The sequence below is a fragment of the Cricetulus griseus genome, chromosome 2, assembly GCF_003668045.3.
Source record: "Cricetulus griseus strain 17A/GY chromosome 2, alternate assembly CriGri-PICRH-1.0, whole genome shotgun sequence".
Taxonomy (NCBI): Eukaryota; Metazoa; Chordata; class Mammalia; order Rodentia; family Cricetidae; genus Cricetulus; species Cricetulus griseus.
The window spans coordinates 148,968,821-148,989,064 of NC_048595.1; the positions used below are offsets into that span (position 1 = coordinate 148,968,821).

The following is a 20,244-nucleotide window of genomic DNA, read 5'->3' on the forward strand; positions in this document are numbered from 1 at the left end:
CCAACACAGCTGAAGCACAAGAGAAAGACCTTAAAACATCCTCTTTTTTCCCATGTGATAGGAGTCCTTAAAGAAGAAATAATTAAATCCTTTTAAAAAAGTCAATGAAAACAAAAACAATGGAATGAGATGAATTCAAGTCCTGAAAGGGGCCTAGAATCAACAGAAAACCAAAATTGAGAAAAATATGAAAATGAAAAATTTAGGAACTTGAGCAAGAACCATAGAAGCAAACTTCAACAAGACAATACAAGAGAGTGAACAAAATAATCTCAAGCTTTGAAGACATGATAGAAGAAAAAGATATATCAGTCAAAGAAAATGTTGAATCTTTTTAAAAAGAATCCTGCCAGAAAACATGCAGGAAATCTGGAACATTGTGAAATGACTAAATCTAAGAATTATAGGAATAATGAAAGAAGAAACTCAGGTCAAAGAAAAAATATCATCAAAAAATCATATAAGAAAATTTCCCTAACCAAAAGAAGTAGATGCCTATTAAGGTATGAGAAGCATACAGAACATTAAATAGACAAGATCAGAAAAGAAAGTTCTCTTGCTACATAATGGCAGAAGTAATAGAATTACACCTAAATTCTCAAAAGAAATTGTGAAAGACAGGAGGGTCTGGACAGGTGTGCTGCAGACTCTAAGAGAACACAGATAACAGCCCAGACTACTACAACCAGAAAAACTTCCTAATACGGTAGATGCTGAAAATAAGACAGCCCACAATAAAGCCAAATTAAAACAACTATATACAAATACAGCCCTATAGAAGTTTGCTAGAGGGAAAAGCAAGGAAATGCAAACAATAAATAACCCAAGAAAGCAAAATCAAAAGAGGGGACACATACAAACTCATGCAAACACACACACACACACACACACACACACACACACACACACACACACACACAAAGCACAACCACCAGCAGCAAAAACAACAACAAAAACAAAATAACAATCTCTGGTCATGGATATCTGTCAACATCAATGGTCTGAATTTCCAATAAAAAGGCACAACCTGAAAGAATGGATGTGAAAAAAAGGATGTCCTACTTCATCCAAGAAACACACCCTAACATCAAGAATAAACATTACCTCTGGGTAAAAGGATGGGAAAAGGTATGCCAGCAAATGGACCAAAGAAGCAGGCAATCTTAGCCATTTTATTATCTGACAAAATAGATTTCAAACAAAAACTAATCAGAAGTAATAAAAGGACAGTACCTACCCATCTAAGAAAAAATCTGCCAAGGAGACATTGTAATTCTTAACATCTATGCCCCAAACACAAGAGCACCCACAATATTTGTATAGGAAATATTACTAAAGCCTAAATCATATATTGACCCTCACACACTGATAGTGGGAGATTTCAATATTCTACTTTTCCCAATTGACAGTCATGCAGGCAAAAACTAAACAGAGAAATGTTGGAGCTATCAGACAATATTAACCAAAATGATGGACCTTACCTAACAGATATTCATACAATATTTAAACCAAACATAAAAGAATATACATTTTTCTGAGCAAATCATGGAAATTTCTCCCAAATTGAACACAAACTCAGTCACAAAGAAAGTCTCAACAGATGCAAGAAAATGAAACAATACTCTGCATCCTATCTTAATACCACTTCTGATTAAAACTGGATATTAACAATAACAGAAACAACAGAAAATCCTGTACTAGATTAAACTAGGGAATCTATATGAAACATATAGTTTTCTTGATACATATCACTTAAAATGTTAAATAAAGATCATATTAGCAATTCTAACAGGCTTATAACCCCAAGAGAAATAGTCATTAAGTCACCCAACCAAAAAACACCAAAAAAAAAAAAAAACCAACAAAAAACAAAAACCAAAAACAAAAAACAAAAACTGCCTTCTGGTGTAAGCACAGAATTCTACTAGGCTTTCAAAGAAAAGTTAATGGTAATATTCTTCAAATTATTCCACAAAATAGAAACAGAAAACTGGAAGAGGAGATCAAAGAGATAAGAACTCTTGAAAGGTGCTGGATGGTGGTTGTGCACACCTCTAATCCTAGCACTCAGGAGACAAATATAGGAGGATCTCTGTGAGTTCAAAGCCAGTCTACAAGGAGAGTTCTAAGACAGTCAGAGCTACATGGAGAAACCCCATGCTTTCAAAAAACCAAAATAGATTAGATAGATAGATACATAGATAGATAGATAGATAGATAGATAGATAGATAGATAGATAGATAGATAGATAGAATTTGAAAGAAGAAATAAAACTATATTTGAAGATGTTATGATAATATACATAAGTACCCTAAAAGTTCCACCAGGAAACTCCTATATCTGATAAACACTTTCAATTATTACCTTGATAAAAGATTAACTCATAAAAACAGCAGCCTTTCTATATACAAATAGACTAAGAAATCAGAAAAACACTTTTCATAATAGCCTCAAATAATATAAACTATCTTTGAGTAACTCTAACCAAGAACGTGACTTAAATAATAAAAACATCAAGTCATTGAAGAAGACATCAGAAGATGAAAAAATCTCCATGTTCATCGATTGGTAGGATTAATATAGTAAAGTATGGTCATCTTACCAAAAGAAATCTACAGATTGAACACAATCCCCATCAAAACTCCAACACAATTCTTTATAGATCTTGAAAGGAATTTTTTCAGTTTCTTATGAAAACACACACACACACAGACACACACACACACACACACACACACACACACACACACACACACACACACAAATGAGGATAGCTAAAACAATCTGGATAGTAAAATATCTGCTGGAGGTATCACTATCCTGAATACCAATTCATACTATAGAGCTATAGTAATAAAAATAGAATGATATTGAAACAAAAACAGTCATGTTGATCAATGGACTCAAATCAAAGACACAGGCATAAATCCAGGCATAAATAAAGACTCCAGAGTCAGGTGTTGAGGGGAAAATATGCTAGATCAGAGAGGCCTAGAGAAGTGACCAACTGACCTTCCATTTTGGCCAGAGATCTGGCAAGAGAGCATCTCTCCAGCCATCCTAAACCAAAAAGACCACAAAAATCCAAGTCCCTCCCTACTCCTTGCTGTGTGTTTCTCTATTCATCTCTCTGGCTCCTCACTACTCTCTATAGCTAATTCCTGTCAATTAGTTGCTGACACTGCCCCTGACCCAAGACATGTTTCACACTGCAAACAAAATAACCCACAACAACAAATGGTGCTGGTCAAACTGTATGGTTGCATGTAGAAGAAAGTAAATAGATCCACTTATCACCCTGCACAAAACTCAAGTCCAAGTGGATCACAGAGCTCAACATGAAACCAGTTACACTAAATGCTATAGACGAGAAAGTAGGGAATAGCCTTGAACTCTATTTGTACAGCAAAAGATTTTTCTGAACAGAACACTGCTAGTGTAGAGACTAAGATCAATAATTATTAAATGGGACCTCATGAAACTGAGAAGCTTCTGTTGGGCAATGGACACCATCATTTGAACAAAGAGTCAGCCTACAGAATAAGAAAAGATTTTTTTATCAACTCCTGAGCTAATTGGGAGCATGAGGGTAGGGGAGAGGGAGGTGGGAGAATGAGAGTGGGAGAAGAGGAGGGGAGAGGAGGAAATGGAGGAGCAGGAAGGTTGAGTCAGGGGAAGAATAGAGGAGAGCAGGATGAGAGATACCATAACAGAGTCATTGTGGGTTCAAGGAGAGATCTAGCACTAGGAAGATTTCCAGAGATCTACAAGGATGACACAAACTGACAGTCTGGACAATGGTGGAGAGGCTATCCTAAATGCCATTCCCCCATAATGAGACTGATGACTGCCTTATATGCCATCCTAGAGCCCTCATCCAGTAGCTGATGGAAGCAGAGGCAGACACCCACAGCTAAACACTGAACTGAACTCTGGAACCCAGTTGCAGAGAGGGAGGAGTGAAGAGCAAAGAGGTCGGGACCAGGCTGGTGAAACCCACAGAAACAGATGACCTGAACAAGGGGGAGCAAAAGGACCCTAGACAGATGTCTGGGAAGTCAGCACGGGACTGATCCAGACCCCTGAACTTGGATGTCAATGAGGAGGTCTCAGCATTCTATGGGCCCCTGGTAGTGGATTAGTATTTACCCCTGGTGTAACAAGGGACTTGGGGAGCCCATCCCACATGGAGGGATGCACTCTTTGCCTTGACACATGTGGGAGGGCCTAGGCCCTGCCCAGAATGACATGACTGACTTTGGGGAACCCCCATGGAGGGTCTTACCCTCCCTGGGGAGCAGAGGAGGGATGTGGTGGGGGGCTCGTGGGGGGCTGGAGGGAAGGGAGGGAGAGGGGGAAGGGATTGCCATGTGAAGCAGCCTTGTTTCTAACTTGAACTAATAAAAGTAAATAAAATAAAAAATCAACTCCACATCTGATACAGGACTCTTATTCAAAATGTGAAGAGCTCAAGAAACTAGATATCAAGAAAAAAGAAAACAACTTAGAAACTGGGTACACAACTAAACAGAGAAGTCTCAATAGAAGAAGCATAAATGACTGAGAAACACTTAAAGACATGTTTAACATCCTTAGCTATCAAAGAAATGTGAGTCAAAACTACTTGGGGATTTCATTTTACACCCCTAGAAATGGCTAAGATGAATAAAACAAATGACACATAATGCTAGTGAGGAAGCAAAATAAGGGGAACACTCCCTTCTTGCTGGTGACCGTGTAAACTTGTGCAAACAACCTCTATGGAAGTCAGTGACCCTCAGGAATAGGAATCTTGATCTATCTCAAGGTTCAGCTGTATCACTCTTGGGCATAAACTCAAAGGATACTTCATCCTTCCACAGGGAACATGTTCTTTGCTGCTATATCCATAATAGCCAGAAATTAGAAACAAACTAGGTGTCCCTCAGCAGAACAATGGATACATTTACACAATGGAGTATTACTCCACAATCAAAATAAAAAATATATCGTGTAATTTACAGGTGAATGAATGGAACTAGAAAAAGTCATCTTGAGTGAGATATCCCTGACCCAGAAAGAATGAAAAATATGATATATTCACTGTTGTGTAGATATTAGCTGTTAAGTTAATGATAACAAAGCTACAATCCATAGTACAACAGAGAATAGATATAAATAGGGAACTTGATGAAGCTAGATCTCACCTCCTTAGGAAAAGGAAATAGAATAGATAGCTATGGATGGGTGGGTGAGGGGCTCCATTCTCTCAAATGGAGAAGGGGAAGGAAGAGGGAAATGAGGAAAGAAATATGGGAGGGACAGCTAAAATTAAGGGACAGTTGAGTAGTAGTATGGAAACCTAATAAAACATAAACCTACTAAAAATATACATATATAAAGGCAATCTAAATGAAATTGCCAAATAATAGAGACAGTCTGAATTGGCGATCTCTTGTTACCAAATGAAGCTTACAGAATAGTATTAGGTTACATCCAATTGAGCTGTTGACCGAAGTGGTCCCATAGGAATCCCCAAACAGTTCAGACTGTTACCAAGAATATAGGTCACTCCCCACAAACTGACAGCAAGGCTCCATTGCTGAAGACAATGCTTACACAACTCACTGAAGAAGTTGAGCTGGTACCTACATAGAGTATTCACCCCTAAGTCATAGTATCTTTGGTACAGGAAGATATTCAGCATGCTACCAAAAGAGAATATAAACACCAAGCCAGCCACAAGCGCTTTGATCTACAATGGTGTCCTGTCTGCAAGATATTCTCCGGCAATGGTGGCACAAAGCTTGTAGAAGTAATCAATCAACACCTGATTTGACTTAAGGCCCTCTCCATGAAATGGAACATATACCCAATACTGCTTTGATGACTAAGAACCAAAGACTAGATTGCCCAGGGTTCTGGGGTAAAAAAAAAAAAAAAACAAAAAAAAAAAACACATACTATAGGTCACAAAAATCAATCATTCAAACAAACAAAAAACCAAACAAAACGAATGTAGCTATAAGTGACTCCTAATGACATTCTGCTATACTCACAGACATTGCTTTGCTCATCCATCATCAGAGAAGTTTCCTCCTGCAGCAGATGGGAACAAATACAGAGACCCAAAGCCAGACATTATGCTGAGGGACAGACCCTGGAACACACAGCTTTAAATGGAATTACTCTATTAAATTCTGCTCCTAGGAGCTCAGGGAACCCCACAGAAGAGGAGGTAGAAATAGTGCTAGAGATAAAGGTGATAGAGAACACCAAGAAAACAAGTCCTTTAAATCAGTATTACTAAAGCTTATATGAACTCACAGAGAGTAGGGCAGCAGGCACAGAGCCTGCACAGGTCTACACCAGGTCTACATATATATTATGGCTTCCACTTCAGTGTTTTATGGGATTCCAGAGTACAAATGATTGGGTCTCTAATTCTGGTGCTTGCTCTTGGGTTCTTTTCCTTGTGTTTATTTATCTTGCCTAACTCTGATGTGATGGTTTTTGTCTTATCTTACTATAATTTATTTTGTTTATAGTTTATTATTATCCTTTAGAAGCCTGTTCTTTTCTAATGAGAAACAGGAAGGAAGTGAATATGGATGTGTGGGGGGGGAGTGGGAGGAATGGGGTGGCAATATTCAGGATATATTATGTGAGAAAAGAATCTATTTTCAATAATGGGAAAAAAGAAAGATGCCATGATCATTAAGTCTAACATCCTTTCAAATAAAGTAGAGTATACAGCAACTAGGGAGAAGGCAAGGTATATAAATGCTTGTGACAAAACCATGAGGACCAGAGTTATTCCCAAGCATGTGCAGAAAATCCAGGCAAGAGACATGTCCTGCCTATAGTCACGGTAGTAGGGAGGCAGAGACAGGAGGTTCCCAGCACTCAGGACAAAATAACTAGATCAACGAGATGTGATTGAACTCTAGATTTATCCAACGACCCTGCCTCAATAAATAAAATGGACAGTGAACAAGGAAGACACTAGATATTAACTTCTGATCTACATATGCACTCATATATGCCCACACACATGTGAACACACAGACATGTGCATACTACACACACATAGAAATAATTAACTACATTGAGGAACATAAATGCAATTTATAGATATTTTAGAACATTCAAATAATTGTGGGAACAAAGAAACACTCTGTGACCAATCCTTTACCCAATTAACTTAAGAAAATCCTTCACAAACATTCCTGGAGATTTGTCTGTGAGGTAATACTTGATTCCATCAAGTTGACACTCAATACAACCCAGCACAGAGTCTGTGACCACATTTTCTGCCCTTACGCAGTCACTGAAAACTTATGGTCACAATTTGGGAGCTAAAACATGTACACAAAAGGCAGGCCAGGATTCCCTTATCAACTTCTATCATTGCCAACCTATGGCTTTCCATACTTCAGTATAAATGTGTCTATACATACAAAAAGATAAATTCTAAATGATTCAATGTGAAATCATTTTCATATTTCACTTCAGTATGTATTAGGACACACTAGTACTCCAAGATTCATTTACCTATAACTATAGATATTTTTAAATATCAGTATGTGAACTCTGCATATGAATATCGATTTGATTCTTTTTTAAATTTTAATTAGAAAGAAGATTATTTTACCTGTCAGTCCAAGGTCCCTCTCCCTTTCCTCCTCCCTTGCTCCCCCAACTAACACCCTACCTATCTCATACCCTTTCTGCTCCCCAGGGAGGGTGAGGCCTTTTAATAAATGAATTTTTAAAAATATATTTTAAACTGATCCAACTATTTTATTTTATAAAGGCATTAGTTTGTTAACAAGTTCTGACCATTTCAAATAATATGCAATTCATATTCTTATATTTTTTCCATATGTGTAAATATTTCTGCTCAACACATTCCTAGGATATTGATTGGTCCTCAGAAGTCCATGTGTTGAGGGCTTGATCCCAGCCTGTTTTGCTGTTGGCAGTGGTTGGGCCTTTAAGCCTACTATTCATCCTGCTAGGAGGAAGCTAGGTTACTAGCATGTGTTAATGAGGAGGGGGATAAATAGGCCTTTAGACCTTTCCTCTCTATTTTTCATCCCCTGTCTTCCATGAGGTGATCAAGCCCTATAATGCAGCACTGCCTCGCCATAGGCCCAATGTAATATGGTAAACTGAAAGTGAACTTGTGAGCAGAAAGGAACCTTTCCTGTTTGGGCTTGCTACAACAAAGCAAAGTTGATTTACACACACTGTGTCTTCTCTCTTATCTGTGGAAGCAAAAGAAAGGTGATTTGAATGTAGTACAGTGATTACAAAGATTGGAAAGGATGAGAAGAAAAAATTGGATTTGATCATTACATGCTGTATATATGTTTTGAACTACATTACTGTATATAACTGCTTATAAGCTTTTAAGAGGTTTCTGTTGATTCACATTTTATTGTTAAAATTAGCATACGAATTTCTCTATTGTATTTTCAGCATAATTGCCTTGTTGTTGATCCTCCTAACCCTAGCCTCTTCATTTCTCTCATCCTCCCCATGTGCCACGTGTCTTCTATTGTCCTTCCTCATTTCCTTGACACCTTTTTCCATTTTCATATTCCTCTTTCAAGTTTCATGAGCTACACACACACACACACACACACACACACACACACACACACACACACACACGTATAAACCTTGGAAGCTAGTACCCACATGTGAAAGAGAATATATAGCATATACCCATAAGACTTGAAAGCCACTACAGAAGTACTTGCGTATATATGTTGGTTGCTGCTCTACTCATAGCAGCAAGGAACTGGAATCATCCTAGATAGTGCATCAATAGATAAATGGACCATGAAAAGGTTGTGCATATACACAATATAGTTTTATCCAGCCATAAGAAAATGAAACTGAAGTTTGCAGGAAAATGGATAGGTCTGAAATTGTTTTGTGAGATAACATAATCTCAGAAAGAGTACCTTTAATTTATGATATATTAAAAAAATTTCTATTAAAAACGTCCACCAGTGCTAATTAAGGGTAACTATATTTGACATCAAAGTGAATAATATATCCATATTTAATAGAACACAATTTCAAAAATTTTGATTCCTTCAGTAGTTTGCATCATGTAGTGTAAATATATTACAGTGTTGTGTAATATTTTTATGGACAGCTGGAGGAACAGTAAGATTTGTTTTGCAGAGAAGTGTACAACTTTTCAATTCCTAAATTTAAGGATTTATTGATATTTTTGTTGGATATAGCAAAGCCTAAAGACATTGTTTCATCCAGTCAATCTGTACGTATTGATCACTTTACCTACTGGTTAGCCAATTCTCTAATTTGCTTTATTTGTCCCATTATGGAGCCTAAGGCCTTTTGAATTAAGACACAGTGTGTGAGACAATGTTATGGTTTAGAACCTAAATGTACCCCCAAAACACATCTATCGAAGGCTTCCTCCCAGCTGATGGTATTGTGCAGAAGTGGTCTACAAAGCTTTATGAGCCAAGATCATCTTTGGAGACATGTTCCTGGGGGCAAATTGACATGGAGATGCTGTCTGCCTCCTCAGCCTCTTTCTTCCTTCATTTTACAGCCCCATGAGTTGAGTGAATTTTGAATTATTTTGTCACAGTGCCTGACACTTAACTATACATAGACTGGGGACTACTAAAATTTTACTTGAAAGTAATTGTAGATGCATATGCAATTGTAATAAATATTACAAAGAACTCTGCTATTTCCATGTTCCCCAATGGGAATATCGTGTAAAATACAGAATAACATGAAGACCAGCATATTGACACTTCTAGAGTCCAAATGCATAGATCATTGCCACCACCACAAGAATCCCCTACATTGCTAACTTAGAACCCTACTCACTTTGCTCATTCCTCCATATAACTCTCAACATCTGAAAATCCAAAGTCTGTTTCCTGTTTTTATGACTTTGCCACTATTATATAAATAGACTCATATAATATATAAATTTTTAGCTTTTTCATTAATCCATTGATATAATTATTTGGGGACTTTCCATGTATTGTTGTGAACATCAATAATTCATGTTTTATTGAATAATACCATATTATAAATGTACACTACCATTTACATATTAATTAGCATATTACAATTTTGGCTATCTGAAGCTTAGCTGTCAAAACCAACAGAGATGCGGGGCACTTGGATATTAATTTTGGTACTACTTACAAGAGCCAACATATGGAATCATTGCAAATACCCATAAGTGAATGAATGGATAAGACAATGTAGTATGTAGACATAGTGAGACCTTACACGACTGTAAAAGAAGTCATCAAGTGGAACTAAATGAGCCAGATCCAGAAGTATTTTCCTCATATTTGGATCTGCATTTGGTGGGAAGGGAGAGCAAAGAGAAGGTACAGGGCACCACACAACATAATACTAATGAAAGTGAACTAGCATGAAGAGGTATGGGAGGGTAATGGAGTGAATATTGTCAAAGAATACATCATAGTTAAATGAAAATGTCATCATGAAACTCATCACTTTGTACAATAAGCATATACTAATAAACATGTATTGAAGCTTCTAGTGTCGTTTCATGTATGTTATACCATGCACCATATGTATGCCTGCTGTTATAATAGAGGCCAAAAGAGGATATTAGATCCCCTGGAATTGAAGTTACAGATGGTAGTGAGCTTCCACATGGGTGCTGGAACTGAACACAAGTCCTCTGCAAGAGCGACAAGTAATTTTAACTTCTAAGTCATCTCCCCAGACCCTAACAAATTTAATGTCTGAAGAAATAAAGCTGCCAAACTGTTCTCCAAAATGATTGTGCGATTTTGCATTCTGACCATTGGGCTGAAAGTTCAAGTTGCTGCACACTGCCATTCACACTCTGTCTTTAGCATCCTCATTCTGTGAGCAGTGTGCTCATGGCAGTTCCCTAGTGATGTCGTGTCACCTGTTTACATTGTCTTACAGAAAGTGGTTATACAATTGTTTTATCTTCATTTCTCTTTTTATATTTATGTTTAAATGATGCATATACATGTGTGTATGGTGTAAATTATGAATTATCTGAACTCTACAAAACTCTTCAGACTTATCTATCTAAGACAGAGTGACGCTATGGAGGCAAGGCTGTCATTGTGCAAACACAAACCTTCATTTGTGTGGGAGGTATGTTGTGAACAGTGGCAAACACTAGTCTCAATATCCATGTAAGATGTACTGCCATTGGCCTTAACACACTTCTCTGGCTATATGAGCAGGCTGTTCAAGCTTAGTGAGTAGATTGGGAGACATCTCCTGCACTGTCTTCCCTGTGTTGCATAAAAGTTTTCTCGAAAACACTCTTCCCTTGACCACTTTTATGAGCTGATAACACAAAAGCACAGCATCAGAGAGAGCCAAGGCACCTGGGTAGCAGAAACACCAACTATGGAATGACTGGCAGGCTCTCCTACAAAAGCATCAAGGCTGCCAATGTGCCTTTATTCCCAGTTAAAGAAGAGGCAAAGATTGGTACTGCTAGCAGCCTGTCTGCAAAAGAAACACTTTCTGCTTCTAAGAGAACACTGGTTTTTGGTAAACTGAGGACAGAGGGAAATGATCTGCATAGACATGTCCACCCTAAGGATCTGGGAATGTGCTGTATCTGAAGAAGTAAAGCTTGTTCAGTTACTATATAGTTTTCTATCTCTACTCCCTGGCCTTTGGTTTCTCTGGTAATCTGTTAAGCACAACATTCTATTTTCTTGTAAGCATAGTTTAATTATTGTATGGAACTTTTTATATTTATGTAATGTTAGTTATGGTATTAAGTTTTTAGATAGAGAGATACTGGAAAGTACAGTGCTCCACCCCATGACATGGGTATAGGCTTCATTTCTTTTATTAAAATGTTTTCCTATGCAATATATTTTGATCATATTCCTTTATCCCCACTACACTCCTTACAGATTTTTCCCACTTTCCTACATTTTGTTTTGATTTTCATGTTTTGTTTTGTTCTGTTTTTGAGAGAGACAGAACAGGAACCGGGATTGTATATATATCTTTCCAAGTAATTGTGTCTAATATAAACTCAGCACTGGAGAAACTCTGGATTCTTAGATTCTCACAGGCTCTTTGGGTCCCCAGCCTTCCCTGCTGAAAACGTACATGGCAGACCATGTCTTGCTTCTTGGACTGAGCCCCATTACCCACTGAGCAGTGGGCACTAGTGTATCCTTGAGACACAGCAACTCAGTCTACTGGCTGAAGTGAAAAAGTAGGAATCTGGCTCACTGCTTGACTGCTAAAGAGAAGGAAGGTGAGCAGGGGCCAATGTAACAACAAGGAAGGAAAGCAGAAGTAGAAAGGGTAGAAAACTAAGGCTGAAGATAGATTGCTATGATGAACCAATGAAGTGGAAGACCTCCTGGTCACTAGAAGAGTTCCAGTCAACTGTAAAATCTTTAAGACCAAAGGGTTCAGACACCACAGGCCTCGTGGCTGTAAATCCTGCCCCTGCCTAAGGCCAGTCTTTGAATAAATTTTTCTTTCCTACCCATGATGCCAATCTACATAGTGCACAAGATCCTTACCAGCTGGTTAGAAACATTATTTGAAGAAAATGATGTGTGTCAGGCTTCTTTACTGGAAGGTTACCTTCCCTTTTGTAATTAATAAATTGTTTGCCACATCTAACTATTTATCTTAACTATTAGATGCTTGCAACATCTAACTATTCACTCAGCTTTCACTTAACAGTTTCAGCAATGATTATTTTTCTTGCCTGGATTATGAAGTGGTGATTTCCTCTATCCATTACCACTTCAAATGTTACTTCCTGGAATTCTACTGGTTAACCTTTCTCTACATCAATGAATTAAACACAATAAATCTTTGTGGAATAAAATATTCTATTTTACCCAGTGTGGTAAACTGTTAGTTTAACTCTATATTTTGATCTGCATTTGACTCTGGCTTTGGAGCCTCCTCAAACCAGTTTCCCTATCTTCATGGCAACCTCACCACTCTTTTTGTACTGCTTTCTGGTGTAAGATAACCTAAATCCATTCATCTTCTACAAACCTGAGATCAACCATTCTTACAGGGATATATGGTGTATCAGATACTCTAGACCTGAATGTGTTCATTGCTACTCAGGTGTTGTTATTACCAGATTCTCACAGTAAACATTATATAAGGCTATGTGTATAAGGCTATAAATGTAGTACAGACACCTTAACGTGAGTAAAATCTTCAAATCTGTTATTGAAAGTCATGAAATTATATGATACCTTCAACTCCTTCCTAACATTCAAGCTTCTCCCCACTTTTAATATGTGATTTACATCTTCATCATGTAGCAAAATGGTTTGAATTATTTTCAATAAATGCAGTTCTTTTCCCAATGCCTGTATTACCTTATATAGAAGAAATACACTGGTCTTGCCAAGCGATTGCTCCACTTTGCCAATGAATCTTGTCCACATAGTCCCAAGGCCACTTGTCCCACTGTGCTCATTGCATGATTCTTCCTGATAGGCACTAACTTAAATATTAAGGAAATAAAGAGGCCCAGATTATTTTCAAAGCCTCCTATTTCCATTGATCATAGTCTCCTAGAAGAGAGATTTCAAACACTGAGCCATTACTTACTTCTTCAAACATATGGGTAGCATTTTTGTGTGCATGTCTTTCATTATTTTTTAAAGTTATATGATAAGTCATTTATAGTTTAGTTTGTTTTGTGTAAGCTTTTGTTGGCTTTTATCTTATTTTGTTGAGGACAGAAGCGCTCAGGCTTGACTACAGACCTTGTGTATAAAAGGCAAGTGCTTTCCCACTGGACTGCATCCTCAGCACTATTTCATTTGGAGCCATTTTATTTCCTTATAAACTAATTGAAAAGAAGGCATGAGATACAAATGAAAACTAAATGAACTAATAACCTCAAGCATGTCAAATACATTTTAAAGAGTATTTTAAGGTCAATCAATAAAAATGTACTTTGACTTAGAAAATTTTATTTAAATGAACATCTTATCTTACCTACGGTTCTAACTATTCCAGGATTACAAAGATTAATATAAATTCATAAACAAGAAAAGCCTTTATCACTTCAAGACCTGGGGGTCGGAGAACCTCTGATAAGAGTTGCTCTAAAAACGTATTGGCTTACCATTAACTTGAAGACTTTCTAATTACGCTGGTATTTTTATGACTTCTCCCCTGGAAAAATTTTGCTAAAATTACATTTTTTACATTAATCTTTCAGAATTATGTGGGCATGGTGCTCACCTTTTGAGTTTAGCAAAGAGTGACTTGTAACATTCTGTACCCTATACAGACATATGTCAACCACAGCCATCACCGTGTGTACATCTCCACATCCAAGACAGCTCTCTAATAAGAGCAGGGTATACCTTTTCAGACTGTAACTGATATTAACAAAGGAAAGTCATGAGCTTGGGAAGGATGGAAGCAGATTGGAATTTGGTCTTCCATACGTGTAGATGCCAAAGATGAGCAAGTAGAACTACAGCATAATGTACAAAGATGGGTCCCATGAGGCCCCAAATCCAGTCATGAGTCCAACTTATCCTGTGTGTAGTAAATCAGTTCATAGAAATTTAGGCCATGCAAGTAGCAGGACACTAAACTATAAATATGTTGAGAAACTGACTCCATGCTACTTGGAAGGAGAGCACATTCGAAGAAATACAGTAAGTTTGTCTGGCGGGGAAAAACTAAAAGGTACATAGCTCTTTGTAGGATAAATGAGGGATTTTGATGCTCCACATCACATAATCTCTCAGGAACTAAGTTAAATGGTTTCTACTAGAGACAAAAGGGGCCACTTCAATTCCCTAAGCAGGTAAATGTCAGGCAATTCAGGACAGAATTTCTAAGTGCTGAATTTTTTTCAAAGATATTAACATGCTGACCTTGGGGTTAGTGCAACACTTGTTTTCACACCACACACTTTACGTACATTATAAGACTATTCCACTTTGGTGGGAGATGAAACATTTTACACCTTGCCACTTAAATAAGAACTTAGATGTAAATTTTGAAGTGAGCAAAGTCACAGTATCATCGCTCTGTGAAACACTCCTTATGAATCAAATGCCCTGGCCAAGCACTGCTTGCTTTCCTTTAATAAGCCAAAGGGAAACTGTAATTATTACATGCTACATAAATTTCAGAGTTTGTGGATGCAAATCATTTTCACTTTACATGTGTTCATAATCTTTTAAAATATTATCACTCAGGACTCTTATGCAATGATTTTTAAGGCATGGTTTGTAATGCTTCCAACTGGTTTTACTTATATTTAAAAACAGTTTAAATGTATGTTCATAGATTACTTCAAATCAAGTTAGTTTAGATTATTTTGGGAGTGGTGAATTCAGCACTTTATAAACATCGCACATGACACAGCATTCAAGATACTGAGAGATAAACTACAGAAACTGACTAAATAAATTTTAAATTTTTTAAAAAAACTTCACACCTGGCATAGTGAGGCATGCCTTTAATTCCAGCATTTTGGAGACACAGGAAGGTGGATTTCTCTAAGGCCAACTTGATCTACATATGCAGTACTAGCCAGAGGAACCATTAAAAAAAAATCTAGAAAATCCAATCATTCACAATCCTAAGCGGGTGGTTATCTTTCTTAATTGATATTCTTTAACTAACTTTAATAAACTCTGTTAAAAGTGTTTTACTAGTTTAAAAAAAGAGTTTTCTCCAAACATTCCACACATACAAAGCCACAGTGGGATTCACTTTCAGACACTGCATGTTTTGACAACTGAAGTATTCTGTGTCACTAATCCTTGGACCTCCAGACAACTGTGTGGGCTATAAGCATGGGAACTGCCTATTTTAATTGGTGGTTTGTCAAAAGAAATTTTATACTTACATTATTATTTCTTAAAATTGTAACTATCCATTGTACTATTCTTGATGGACCACATCCTGGGAGCCTCTACTGAGCTTCCGAGTCATTTCTGAGATTCACCGAGTCACAGGAATTCTAGATCACCCACATCCATTTCATAGATGGCATATCTGCACTCTGGTGTTTTGTTGGTTTGGTTTGGTTTGGTTTGGTTTGGTTAGTTTGGGGATTTGCTGTATTGTGAAAGGTATTGCTCGGTAGCCCAGACTACCTTCTAATTCTTTATGTATCTCAGACTGACCTGTCCACCATGGGGATCATCTTGCTGCAGCCCCATAAGAGCAAGTATGACAAGTGTGGCCCACCACATCTGACTTCTCCACTGACTCCCTATTTTGAGAAGAAATAGATTGCAAATTGGCAAGATTTATGTGTGTGGTGTTGACTAATTCTACTCTCAGAGCCAAGCTCTACAACAATTGTTGCCTAAGCATCTGCAACCACCCTGCTCTTAGCAGAGAACTTACTATGCTTTGTTTCTGTCTTCAGTTACGGAAACTGTGCATCAATCCTTAAAAATGAGCTACTCATCACTTCAGTCCAAGATAATGGGGATTATGTAATGTGCATTCAGTAAAATACAAGACATAAAATTTTGTGGGGTTTGGGTGAGAAGAGATCTTTTGTGAAACAATTTCCTATGTCACTTAAAACTCTTCAGTGCAGAATTAGTTAGATGCAGAGCATTGAAGGGGAGGAGACAACTCGTAAATATCAAGCTGAGTCTATTTCCTAATTATGTAGAACATTAATTCCATTATTATCACTTGGAAAGGACAACAGGATTTTTAAAATGAGTGAGAAGGGTTTCTAGTAAAAGAAATTCACTTATTTTTCTGTGGCTAATTGTGCTTTATATTCTAGGATGCCCACCAACAAATACAGTCTAAATGCATTTGTGTGATTATTTTGAAGCAATTTATATACTATTTGATATTTTGCTTTTACCTTTCTGTATTTTACTGATGTGAGGCCATGTGTAATTCAGGATCATTACACTAAGGGTGAAAAAATGATTCTAGTGGCTCACATGACTGTAGAGCACCAATTCAGCAGAAGTAAAATTTCCTTTGCCAACATTTTGGAAGAGAGAGAGACAGAGAGAGAGAGAGAGAGAGAGAGAGAGAGAGAGAGAGAGAGAGAGAGAGAACCTTAAGACTTTGTAGCCCCTTTAACAGAGTTTTCATACAAACAATACTTTGACTTTTCTAGATATTACCACATTAACTTAAGGTTGGACAGGAACACTTCAGGATTTCACAAAGCTTAATTATTTACAATCTGTCCTCCCCAGGGGGTGAAAAATCTGTTTGGTACACACACACACACACACACACACACACACACCACATCGTGAGTCCTTTCAAGCAGACATTAATGCGCGCTCTCTCTCTCTCTCTCTCTCTCTCTCTCTCTCTCTCTCTCTCTCTCTCTCTCTCTCTCTCTCTCTCTCTCTCTCTCTCTCTCTGTCTCTCTCTCTCTCCAGATCTCTGCCTCTCTGGTCTCCAAGAATCTACTCCATTCCCATATACCAATTCCCCTTCTTTCCCTTTCTCCCCAGCTCTTCATTCTAAGGGATCTGCAGCTGCTTTTCAGGTGTGTGTGTGTTGGGGGAGGGAGGGAGGTCCCTCCTCTGGCTCTCCTCTAGGCTAGTGAATGAGAGAGTGAGGAAGCTGAGTCGTCCCTCCCTGGTGAGCCTTGCCACCGGAATACCTGACCCCACCCCCCAACCTCCAGAACCCAGCCAGCAACCCAGCAACCTGCGGGCACTTAAGGAGTACGCGGTTTTCTGCCCCTAGGTCGCATTTTTCCTCTTGCTCCCGCTCTTTTTCCTCCCCTGTGTTTCTGTAATTTGAAGGCGAAAGAAAACTCAAAATAGTCTCCTCTCAGAAAACCAGCACGCTTTTCTAAAACCCTTCTCTGCTCCTTTCCTTCTGTGTGCAAAGGGCTCCAGTTTCATCCACAGATCAGTATCAGGTTCCCAATGGACCAGATTCCCTCTGGTTTAACATATTCTTTCCCCGCTGGGCACTTCCTCCACCTTTTCAGGTTCTATGCATGAAAGATAGTGTGAATTCCAGGTGTGTGTGTGTGTGTTTGTGTGTGTGTGTGTGTGTGTGTGTGTGTGTGTGTGTGTAAGATAGTCTGAAGATGTACATCTGAATTGCCTGTCTCATCCTGTGTGAGCCCTACCATATGGCTAGTAGATGCAGGACAGTCGAATGTCTCCAATTGTCCTGCTAGGCTAAGGTTGGACCCTCCAGAGCTCACCTGTCTGCGTCCAGGTAACTGGCCAGGTGCCCTCCGGGACGCGTTCCAGAACAGCTAGCCGAACAGGGCTCCCTGTCCCGCTCATTTGCTCTGCACCCTACTTTAACTTAGGGGGATTCTGATTTTATTTCTGCACCCCAACCCACAAAGACAGCGGGATCGTTCCCCATCAGGGTTTCTTACCTCAAACAGAGGACCAATCTTGTTTTTCTCCAGGTAAGCCTGGATTCGGGTTTGTTGACGAGACGCCATGGAGAAAAAGATGGGTTGGCGGAGAGAAGACAGTGCGCCTTGGCTGGGGACAGCCCTCCTTTACCCCCAAATAGACCCGGGACAGGAGCTCTGGAGCCTAGGCTTCCTGGCACAGCAATGGGCAGCAACCAGGTGAGCGGCGAACCCGAAGGGAGCAGGGAGCAGGAAGCAGGGAACCCTGGCTAGGCTCTGCCAGGCAACTCAGGCAACTCCGAGACGAGGGGAGAACTCCGGATCCTGCAGCTTGCGCCCACCCGCTCCGCTTTCCGCAGCGCCGACGCCGCGGAGAAATCGCGGGCAGAGGCTCGTCTGTCCTCTGGGCGGCAGCAGCTGGAGCCGGTGGCCAGAGGCGAGTGTCTGTACAGCGCCTCCGGGAGACCAGCCGGGGGACAGCACCGGCCGCAGGGGCGACAGCGCGGAGCCGCCCAAAGCGCGCCACGGTGTGCGCCCTGCTCCAGGCAGCCAGGAAACAGTACCCGGGCTGCTCCCCGAGGCGGTGCTCGCTCCCTAGCGACAGCGCCGCTCAAAAAGCCAATGGTAAAGGTGCTTCTTTCAAAGTGCACATAAATCTAGTGCTTGTTGGCTACTCTTTGGCAGCTACAACCTCAGTTCCAAAGAGGATGGTCCTCACCACCCAGGGTGATTCTCTCCTAGGCACGTGTCCTGTCTTCACTAGCCGGGGATGAGAGAAAGCCAGAAATGAAAAATTGTTGAGTGGGTTTGCCGCGAAAACAAAGTCGCTTATCATTTTAAAATAATAATAATACCAACACCAACAACAATAATAATATTAAAGAAAAAGAAAAAGATATTTGGCCCGGCCTTGAGCAAGTCAACTGGCATTGCAACCTGAGAACTCACTGAAAATTCTCGAAGTGCTTACACCCAAAGGCTGGAGCAACCCTTGGGCATTTGGTAGGGAGAGAAAACAAAAGCGAGCCAGCAGCTCTCTGCTTCCAAGTTTGCTTTTCTGCCCACGCCTTCAATTCTGTCTGTTATGCCTCTAGCTAGAGCTCAGAAGCTCTGGGTGAGCTTCCTCCTAGCAGTGCTTTCCTAGATACCTCCTGAGCGCCTCACTTTTACCTAATGCCTTGTTATTATGCAGGGATTTTCAAATTGAAGATCTACAGATAGCACAGATTTCTCTGTAAAGCTTTTTTTTTTTTTTGTAACTTTTTTTAAATGCGATATAAAACACTGGAGCCTTGAAGACGTTTCCCTGGTTCCAAACCATTATGTATTGCCAAACCAAACATTTACACAAAGCTGCTCGTTGTCTCTACAGTACTATACAACGGTTTCCTTAAAGCCGACAGCTACATTATAGATTTCTTCTTTCTTCTTCTCAGTATGTTCCAGATTTTTGTGACTCTTGTCTTTACTGCTGTCCAAGCCTCTCTCTATTTTAAAATATCCTGGCAATGTGCAATAGTTAAGATGAGAATGAATCATTTCAAGAAGTATTGTAGCAATTGCCTTTAATAATTCACTTATAAGAAATCTACCAGAGGGAAAGGATATTAGTTGCCACTGATACCCTGAAGCAGACATGATTTGGGATGGAAAGACTCCCAAACTGTTACTCTTGCAATCATCCTGGATTGACCCGCTAGGTGCAGGCAGGAGTAAACAGCAGTGTGGTGTCAAGGGCTGTCCACATATTGGTGACAGTTCTGGAACTATACTCACTTATGTACTTTTTAGTAAGCTCAGGAGATATTGAATATGCAAAGTGAATTCCAATATTTATACGAAATATGTTAAGGCCCAAGTACAATCCTACATT

At 39.1% G+C, this 20,244-nt stretch overlaps 1 protein-coding gene across 4 annotated transcripts in view; it reads right to left on the minus strand.

Annotated features, from left to right (window-relative positions):
• The window catches only part of CUNH8orf34 (chromosome unknown C8orf34 homolog), a 392,051-nt gene extending 373,593 nt beyond the window's left edge, over positions 1-18,458 (minus strand). For all 4 annotated transcript variants that reach the window (XM_035440010.1, XM_035440008.1, XM_035440009.1 and 1 more), the window contains exon 1: positions 18,390-18,458. In XM_035440010.1, the coding sequence (XP_035295901.1) occupies positions 18,390-18,458 (69 nt within the window). The remainder of the gene's footprint in view (positions 1-18,389) is intronic.
• Between the last annotated feature and the right edge of the window lie 1,786 nt (positions 18,459-20,244).